At 38.5% G+C, this 10,175-nt stretch overlaps 1 protein-coding gene across 2 annotated transcripts; it reads right to left on the bottom strand.

Moving 5' to 3' along the window:
• Positions 1 to 3,219: 3,219 nt before the first annotated feature.
• LOC134797474 (F-actin-capping protein subunit beta) lies at positions 3,220 to 9,936 on the bottom strand. 2 transcript variants are annotated; one of them, XM_063769710.1, is made up of 6 exons: positions 9,790 to 9,936; positions 9,284 to 9,668; positions 7,942 to 8,141; positions 7,258 to 7,369; positions 6,074 to 6,222; positions 3,220 to 4,569 (listed from the first exon to the last, which is right to left on the bottom strand). In XM_063769710.1, the coding sequence occupies exons 1-5, from the start codon at positions 9,790 to 9,792 to the stop codon at positions 6,095 to 6,097; spliced, it is 828 nt and encodes a 275-aa protein (XP_063625780.1). In that variant the 5' UTR covers positions 9,793 to 9,936; the 3' UTR covers positions 3,220 to 4,569; positions 6,074 to 6,094. The 2 variants fall into 2 exon arrangements, with proteins under 2 accessions (XP_063625780.1, XP_063625778.1); XM_063769708.1 differs by having other exon boundaries at positions 6,084 to 6,222.
• Positions 9,937 to 10,175: the final 239 nt, after the last annotated feature.

Here is a 10,175-nt window from a genome sequence, read left to right as displayed (position 1 = left end):
AGAAACTTTTGATATCGACTGATTTATGTGTATACTAACCAATCTCTTGAAAATAAAGTTTTATTTCATTTTCACGATTGATTGCAATGAGCTCTCAAGATTTAAATTTTATCTAATAGAAAACGACACTGGCAGACAGTTTAAGCAAAAAACAATACCGATTTAGAGGTGAAAATGTATTTTCTGACTTTTTCATATAAAATCACAAAATTGAATATTTTTACTTTTAATGTGACACACAATCAATTTTTCTGAGCACATATGAAAGAAATTCTGTCATTCAAATGAAATAAATCCTAAAACCCCAACTAAATACTATATTTAACCCCTTATGCCACTTTAAACTTACATAACAATAACAGTATTTGCTCCATACATTTACGAAAAGGTACCTTATGGAAATAAATCTAATAATACATCACTACAAAATATCAATCATATTATAGTTTATCTTTTATGAATAGAAAATATTAATTTACATTAAACTGCCCCCAATTTAATTAGTTCTTCGTCATAATAATCTTAAAAAAGACCAATAATTTGTATGTAATGAAAAGGTACCTTGTGGTCAAGTTACATGATGAGGCATGATGATGATGATACAGTTAGGATAAACTAATAATATTTTGGGGTTAAGATGGTATAAATCGTCTATTTCTTATCAATAATATATTTCGGTTGCTATTGAAGATAAGCGGCATTGAGGTTCAATGACCTCAGATATTCCATAAGGTAATGCGTCGGGTATTGGCATTTTTCAGCAAACCAATGGCTGATTTACTGCATGCGACCAAACCAAATGAAGATTATTCTAGTTAAGAAAGACTTGACGAGAGTAACTTTGGTATAATAGCTGTCTACTTGGATTTGTGATGTCGGTCTATGTACGGTTATAATATTTGCGAGGCGCCCCAACCAGAACTGAAATTATCAAATTAGTTTTGCAGAATGCTAATACAGTTCTCTACCAAACTTCTTTTTCCGTATTGACTAGTTTTTTTGGGAATTTTCAATCTTTTTTCCATAAGGTACCTTTTCTACTAAACTCTGAGACGACATTACTAGGCTTATAACTAACTTATAACAAAAATAAAAACAGGTAAACAAACGTTACGCATTAAGGTTTCAGATCACACAATAAAAAAAAATTGAGCATTTTTTCACCTCTTTACAAAACATTTATTATCTCCGAAACTAGAAACCCTCATAAGGTACCTTTTCCCGTGGAACGTCACAAATTATGTTGTTAGTATATTTTATTGTGATTAACACTTTCATTTAATGAAAAGTTTCGTATTCATTACAAATTATGATGTAAGTACATCTTCTTGAATAAATATTTTTTTATTAAATGTTAATTAACCTTTTGAACGCTAAGCGGCGCGTCCATTTGCCGTGCCACTGACGCCACGGGGGTAAAATTTAGTTTTGTGAATAAATAATGCCAACCTAAAAGTGGGGTGTTTTTCAGTAGATTTGCATCAAAAAACTATCGACGTCAAATGCCGTCTTTGGCGTCGTTGTCACGATTTTGCGTTGACGTCAATTGCCGTCTGTGGCGTTCAAAAGGTTAAAGAGGGTAGTCTATCTCGCCGCGAGACACTGTCGCGCCAATCATGTGCTAGCTGGTGCTGGTGCACGCGCACGAGCACAGAATAAATAATAGTACTACAGTACAGAAAGGAAACTTGAGAAACTTCCTACAAAACCGAAGTTTGACAGCGGTTCAGGGTCGAATCATGCTGTCCCTTTCTAATATATGGCACTATCCCTTTCGGCTATTTTGGGTTGTCAAAATTCAAGCCATTATCTTATCTGTGGTCGCGTGCACGCAAAGGGACGTCAAGATGTGTCAACCCTAGTAATTGCTCGGAGCAATGCTGAGCCGAACGGAGCCGAGTTTGCCCAAAGGGAGGAGTTCCGCACCCCTGGCGCGAATGCCATTTTAGGTAAAATTCGCCGCACGCTTCCAGGCCAGTTAGGGTGGCTCATACACTTCTTCGTTAACTCGCTCTAGCTCACCCGCTCCGTGCAACCGCACCAGCTAGCGGACGCCCAAATAACGTCTTCCCAACCGCCTCAGTTAAACGGTAGACTTTAATTAATAACGTTTGTAAATTGAAAAGAGAAGGCAATAAATGTTTTGTATTTATCTGACGTTTCTCTTTCAAGCACATCTGTCCACTCTTAAACCCTTTAAATATGCCATAACGTCAAAGGGCGTCGTGACTCACGACTCGTGATTGTCACTTATGAGCCTTATGGCGTACCAACAAAGTACTCTTTCATGCTTTCCAGTAAGTTTTGGAATGAAGTTCCTTGTCAGACGGTTCAAATATTTACGGTTTGTGGATGTGGGCTAGGCGAAAAAAAGTGAGATTTTGCCGTCACAAGCCATACTACTGCGAAATATGTTATGAGACTAAATAAGAACCAGAACCATAGAACCAGGGCCGTCTTAAACTATGGCACATAAGAATTTGGGGTCCTAATGGACAGTAAAGAAAGCGAATTATACTAACATTTTTCTACTATGATCTCCTATTTATTATGGGTAATCAAATATACTGTTACTGTCTGTCCTTCGGGGCCCCCTGAGGATGGGGGCCCTGGGCATTGGCCCCGTGTGCCCTTATGGTAAAGACGGTACTGCATAGAACAAAACAAAAACATAAGCATGAGCATGAACACGTCACCAGCCTTTCTTAACTTCGTTCCAACCGAGTGTTCCACGACACTCACCATTTTTTTTATATTTATTACTAGCGATCCGCCCCGGCTTCGCACGGGTTAACAAATTATACACTTAAACCTTCCTCAACAATCACTCTATCGATAGGTGAAAATCGCATGAAAATCCGTTCAGTAGTTTTCGAGTTTATCGCGAACGTACAAACAGACAGATATGATATGACAATACGGTCTAAAGGCTAGTCATATTGTATATGCACCTGCACTCTGCAGGTTTTCTTCATGTTTTGCAAAACAGATAAATAATACTTGCACAGTCAGACTTTTTAAATAACACTTGCACAGTCTGGGCTATAAAATCGCTGCAGACTTATCCTGGTCTTACTCTAATCGATGTCCAACAAGTTCCAGATTTTCTCTCACTGTCCCACTTGGATGTAACATCCTGTATATTATGGCGACGGCGGAAATTCTCCCATAATGATGCCCTAATATCGGGACTTGTTTAAAACAAATTCAACTACTCGATTTTCAAGTAAATATTTGTTTTATTTAGAGAGGCCAATATGATAACAATTAGTGTATTAAATCGCAACATAAAAGAAATGGTTATTTGTTACAATAATAATTTTATTTCAATAATAAATTGAATCTCTTATAGTTACAAAGAATAAAATACTATTAGAATGTCAGTCTGGACTTGAACAAATACTTACAAATCTTACAATCATCCAATGATTTTTAAATGCGTTATTTCAATTATTAAATGCGAAATGAATATTGTTTTATATAATTTACATCCAAACCAACATCCTGCTTTAAATAAAAAAAACTAAGCTATAAAAATGCAAAGTAAATCGAGATGGATCATATTGGGTGAAGTTAAATACATAACTAATTTACATCAAATTATTATATACATGTAAAACATAAACTCGACAGTCATTGTGTTCTTAATTTAGATTTTTACAGTATATTTAAATAACTATTTTCATATATTACGAATTACATCTTGAAATATGGACTAATATCTTTCAAAGCACCATTTTGGCTGCATTGAACTAACACCGCTGCTAGTTTTCTTTATTTATAAATATATTATAGCATTGAAGTAATATGTTATTAATAGAACATTCTGAAGACAGTATAAATAGAAACAAGGTCATTTCAGTTTAGCGTCCCGAAAGTACGATGTTTTTAATATGATTCATGAAATTTTGTAACTCATAATACTAGCTAATGACATACAGCATAGATTACTGGTTATAGTCCAAGTAAAATACTGAATAAGCGAGATAAATTTAAAAACATGGTATTTTAAAGTGACATTCATAATCAGAGGGAGTAAAATTACGGCGAGTAAAATCAGAGGAAGTAAACCTTTTTCATTAGGCGGGTCGACACAGAACGAACCGCCTCGCGAAGAAATTGCCGCGCGAAGCAAACGCACTCGCGGCCGCAATGCCTTGGGCGAGGCACGTCTCCACAGACCGAGCTGCTTCGCGAGGCGAGTCATTCTGTGTGGATCTGCCAATAGTAGTTATTTATTCAGAGCCCACAAACAAATAATTTCCCTTTATAATTATGATTAATATTCACTGAATATCATTGTAGGAACGATATCGTTACGGCGCTTTTTTACCCTTGCCCATTGGCAACACAATCAAATACATTATATTCTATTTAACTTATTACTTCAATGCATCGTAAATTACGATAATAGCTAACAAGTTTCGAGCAGTAACCTTGTGCAGTCTAGAAAGATTAAGAAGAGAAATGTAGAGTTTAGATTGTTTGTAACTGCTACGGGAGACTTTTGAGCTTGTCCTAACGTCGTTGTTAATATCTACTAATTAATTCACCCAGTATCCACCTCACCTGGAACAAAAGTTATTTGTTATTGATATTGTAAACCATAGAAGTTAACGAAAGCGTTTATGCCAGAACTTCATGGGTCTATTATTTATTATTTGTTAGCCTGTTGTGTCCCACTGCTGGGCAAAGGCTCTCTCTTTCTTCCACGCGTCTCGTTCTATGGCAATATTAGGCCAATCTTTCCGAAAGACGTCAAGATCGTGCCGCCATCGCGGTCTGCCGTGACGCCGCGCTATGATTAGTGTCCACTCGGTAGTTTTCTTAGCCCACAAGTCGTTTCGCATACGGCAGATGTGTCCGGCCCAGTCCCATTTAAGCGCAGGGGTCTAACCAAGCCCCTATTTCACCAACGTGACAGGTGCGACAATTCGACAAGTATCATTGTTGCTGACGTCACAGGCATCCATGTGCTACGGTTATCGCTTACCATCGGGCGGGCCGTATTCCTGTTTGTCACCATCATTGTATTATTTAAAAAAACTTTATTATATCGGCAAAAATCTGGTATTTCTCTTGTGATGTTTATGATGATAATGATGACAATTGTCACAAGATTTCAAAGAACTTTCGGTAATTCTTGACAGCAAATGAGTTCTGTGTCGGAATTTCGTGACAATAAAATTGTCGTATTTCTTGTGACAATTGTAAATAAGTACTTATTTACTGGCGATATAGTGGAGTTTTTTTTTAATTAACATGTTGGTGGCAAACAACCACACCGCCCGTCTGATGGTAAGTGGTTACCGTAGCCTATGGAGGCCTGTGACGTCAGTAACAGTGATGTCGACAAATGTCGCACCTGTCACGTTGGTGAAATAGGGCCCAGGTGATAATCGTTTATAGAAAGCGCGAATCGAAACTTAATTAATATGTATGGTAATGTCTGTCATTCCAATACCTTTATAGTTTTTTGATAAACGATTATCATCATGGGCTACGGGTGGTATTCCACCTATTCAATTTCTTTGTCCAATGTGTATTGCGTCTCCCAATTTGCTTCATAATGAGAGAGTGAGACGCAATACACATTGGACAAAGAAATTGGATAGGTGGAATACCACCCTACGGTCCCAGATCAGAGATACATACAACGGAAATATGCAAACTTTCGTAGGCCCACATAGTCTTACTATTGGTATCAGGCCGAGACGGGCAGAGATTGGAGGAGGACAGCTGAAGATCGTGTTGTGGGAGAGGCATAATTTATCGCAGTGGGCTAACACAAGCTGACAATGTACAGCGAGCTGCAAAATGTGGACACATCATGGATGAATTGATTCATAAAGTGGCCCAGGCGGGAATACCTAAACTCTGTCAACAGTGAAACAATAAGGATCAACGTCAAATGGCGTTCTAAAAGTGTTAATCATTTGTGTCGAAAGATGGCAGTAAATGTACTGACTACATAATTTATTTTGACAATATTCCTCTATTTCAAATTCTCTTATAACTCAGTGCAAGAGTAGGTTTAGGTATTTTAAGCATTATGGATTATGGGAATACACACACATAGTCACTCGGCGGGCAGTCAGTCGGCGCGGGCCTGGTGCCGGCGCTGCAGCGCGACGGCCAGGTCGTGGCGCAGCGCCTGCGTGCGGCGCTCCACCTCCGCCGGCACCACGGACCGGAGCCCGTTCACTATGTCCTTGGTTTTGCCTAGAAACACGATCATTGTGTGATACATTCATTCATTCTTTTAAAATTATGGCTTCAGCCCATTGGGGCTATTTCGCCAGTGTCAAGGTCGTAGTAGCAGGGTAAAACGATTGTAATTGTACGGTTAGTACAAGACAGTGTACGGTGATTTAGCTCTTGTAAAGCGATAGCGGGCTTTACAAGAAACACGTGGACAACCGGCCGTTGACTCCAAAATGATGGTTAAACGTGCTTCAAGATAAATTCTCCATTGACTGCACACTACCACATTAGTTTACTGTATAATAGGCTATCGATATTACACTTTAAACAATATTAATGAGCAAAAAACAAAGCAATTGATCCCGACGCGTGCCATCAAGATGGCGCTCGAACCGGAAGTCATAGTGTGATACAATAAGGGCACATTTAGACGGCGCGAACTCGCATGCGATTTTAGTTACATTGCGGACTGTTGGTTGCGTCCAATTCAACCGACCGATCAAAACCCGCAATGTAATGAAACTCGCATCGTCTAAATGAGCCCTAAGGGTCGGTTGCTCCAAACTGTTGTCAACGTTATTGAGTTCGATAAATTTTATTGTCTGGAAAGTTTCATAGTAAACCGCCGCGGCGCGCCGGGTGACGTTGATCAGTCTGGCAAGTGCGGATGGTGCAACTGCGCTATAACCGCGAAAATCGAAGTTCGCAAATTGCGGGCATTTTTCTCTGTCACTCTAATTACGCCTTCATTGGAGTAAAAGAGAAAGATCCCCGCAATTTGCGAATTTCGGTTTTCGCGGTAGCCCCTCTGGCACTAAGTGCGGAAAGTAAACAGTTCTGAACGTGTCGATGTCGAAAAACAAGATCGTATGGGCCTTTCCGCCCGAATATCGCACGGGTTACAATTTTTATACAAGGAAATGAAACGAATTGTCCACATGTACTGCAAAGATAAAAGTAACCCCGTCTAGAAGTTTATATACCTTTTCTCTGCAGCTGACCATACATGGGCCTAGAAAATATCTCAATAATATGAAAGTGCGTAAAGCTTACCGAAATAAATGTCATTGAGGGTATTTCTGATTTTGTTTTCCATATCCTCGACCATGCGGCCGATGTTGGCTATGTGCGGGGTCACGTCGCTTACCGCCGAATCTTGCTCCGCCTAAAATTAATATAAACATTTATATCGCCAATTCGCATTCAGGACACCAACAAAATGTACGTAAATAGCAGTATTTTCTACAGATATTTTATCACCATGCACAACAGGAAAATGAGTGTGTGATAAAAATTGTATTGGGACCTAACATCAAAATTTACATGTTTAGGTATTGCTCAATGGGTCCATGCACACAGAGCGAACCGCCTCGCGAAAAAATTGCCGCGCGAAGCATCTCGATCAGTGTAGACTTGCTTGGGCCAAGATAAATACGCACGGTCGCAATGCCTCGGGCCTTAATGACGCATAAACAGCTGATTGGATTGGTTAAAATTTGGAACACATGTAGTGTAAAACCTGAAGTTAGATATGTAAACTTTCTTCTCTGTTGTCACACTCTGTCAGAGTGGACGTGGTCGTCTTATCAGGGCCAGTGGCAAACTTCACAATCCGTCATCATTCTTCCCGTACTGTAGTCCTTCTTGTACATTCAAACTTATGTAAACTTTATATCTTAAAACTGGTGAAATCCTCCAGGATAGGCAGAGGTTAGTGACCAAATCATGCAAGCCCACCTGTCTAGTAAGACTGCCACCAAGGTTCATCGTCCCACTGCCCTCCTTGTTGGTCTGCAGCCAAAGCATGGCGGTGGACGTTAGCTTGTAATGAGCGTTGCGACCGGAGCTCTTCTCAACCACCTCCACGACGTGTATGGAGTCCCAGCAACCTTTGATCTTCTGTGACCCGTCTCCGGCTTTCTTTATCAATATTACCCCTGAAATTAAAAGAATACATTAATGCAATCCACATGGAAAGATTCTGGTGTTTTATTTCAGATAATTTCAGCATATGTATTAGATTTCAATGCATGTATTACACCAGTATGACTAGTCGGTCATAATATTGAAATGTCTCAGTCTTATTTTTATTGTTATTAATAATTGATTAATTTGCATATGAATATAAGGGTTGATATTAAAATACTAAAAGACAAAGGGACATTATATTAAAAACTATGTCAGTTTATATCAGTGGAGTCATAATAGATAAGGATAGTTTTGACTTCAACACTCAGTCAGTACAGCCTGTTATAAGGAAAAACAGTTTGTTTCATAATTAACTTGAATTCACAATATTTTAGTTAGTCAAATAAGTTTTTGACAAAAATTTCATTTTTGGTACAAGCTTAGGGCTGACTGTATGTTTCTTACCACAGGCAACTAATACCCATCAAGTCAATTCTAAAAACCCCAAACACTATTAGGTTGCATTGTTTTATCACAAAGTTCCTAAGGCCATTGCCTGTCTCCATCATCAGATCAGCTCGACTTGATGGTACCATAATATTGCATTGTCACCTGACTTGCATATGTATGCACATTTTCAACTTCATTGGAAATCGGAAAGAGGGTCAAGATAGTGATGTTGGGAAAATTTGACTCGTACAAACATACATAAGTTAAATAAAAGCTTGTAATAACCCCAATATGCTTAGATAATAATGAAGTAAGGTAAATGTGGAGAAGACCGTCTACCAGGTAAGAGTGTCTACATGCTCTCAGCACTTCTAACTCTTGCATTTGTACACATAATCCACTTACAGGTCAGTAAAGCTGAAGGAGCAATGCTCTTTCTTTCTGACTATCTGTGAGTGAAGTATCTTCAAGTGTGTTCTTTCCCTATGACTGTATTCCCAACCAAACATTTTATATTCTTGTCTTCCTTTATTTACCTTATATAATAATAATATTCCTGATCAAATGATGGTTATTTTTTATTTAAGACTACTCCGCATTTCTATAAAAGCTCACCAATCGTAACAACTATGTTATGATTGGTATCAATCATAATCATAATGATATTTAGTAGGTATCTCCTTATCAGGACAAGCCCCCTTTTTATCAGCAAGTTACAAACCTGCAAAACCATGGTCCATGTCCCACAAATATACTGAGCTGACGCCACCTTCAAAATACATTTCTCGGTACTGGTCGAACGCATGATTAGCGTCGATTTCTAGCTTTCTTAGTCTTTCTGAGGGCATAGAGCCATCCTCTAGAGGAGGGTCGTACGTGTTCGACCACGGCGACCTGTACGAGTCACCGTCCCTGTTGTAATCACAGAGCAAATAGTCCTTTCCGTTGCTACGATCTTTAGCAATCTTCAATGGCTGATCCACGGAAGACAGAAGGTCCTCACATAAACTTGGCACGAGATCTATTAAATCTGTTAAATTCTTCTCAATCTGCTGAGGCGGCAGCCTCCGCATCAAATCCAAAGCACAATCCATTTGCTGCTCCGTCTGAAACAACCAAAACGATAGACGATCTGGCGAGCCTCCGCTAAATCCAGGCATTAGTCATCACAACAAAACTATTAAATTTGACCTATTTACAAAAGTAATTAAGCAAAACATGTCTCACCATCGTAAACTTAATTTTTACAGAAATTAACAACTAAAATAAAATAACAAAAAATACCAATGCACTTTGGAAATGTTCAATTACAAAAATTACCAAACCAAACCCAAAAGACTCCAATTGATTGACAGTAAACTACGTAATGTTTTTTTTTTGGTACCGTAACCGCAACTAATTCAAGCTAATTTTAACGAATTAGCGAACGACTAAATTGACAGCAGTACTTTTGATTGGTTGATTTCATTTATAATACATGAAGTGATGGAAATGAGAATAGGCCTACAATTCGTTTAGAAATAAACAAGCACTGGTGATTAGAAATATTAAAATTTGACTTGCTTCTCTCTATATTTTTAAGGAAAATACATTTTGAACATTATTTATCTTTT

The sequence above is a fragment of the Cydia splendana genome, chromosome 15, assembly GCF_910591565.1.
Source record: "Cydia splendana chromosome 15, ilCydSple1.2, whole genome shotgun sequence".
Taxonomy (NCBI): domain Eukaryota; kingdom Metazoa; phylum Arthropoda; class Insecta; order Lepidoptera; family Tortricidae; genus Cydia; species Cydia splendana.
Note: the sequence above shows the minus strand (reverse complement) of the source record. Positions and strands in the feature narration are given on the sequence as shown.

What these genes read in the sequence shown, in the direction of transcription:
- LOC134797474 (XM_063769710.1), bottom strand. An exon ending in CATGGACCATGGTTTTGCAG is followed by an intron (nt 8,142 to 9,283) that starts GTTTGTAACTTG and finishes TTTTAATTTCAG; the next exon opens with GGGTAATATTGATAAAGAAA. An exon ending in GTGGCAGTCTTACTAGACAG is followed by an intron (nt 7,370 to 7,941) that starts GTGGGCTTGCAT and finishes TATTAATTTTAG; the next exon opens with GCGGAGCAAGATTCGGCGGT.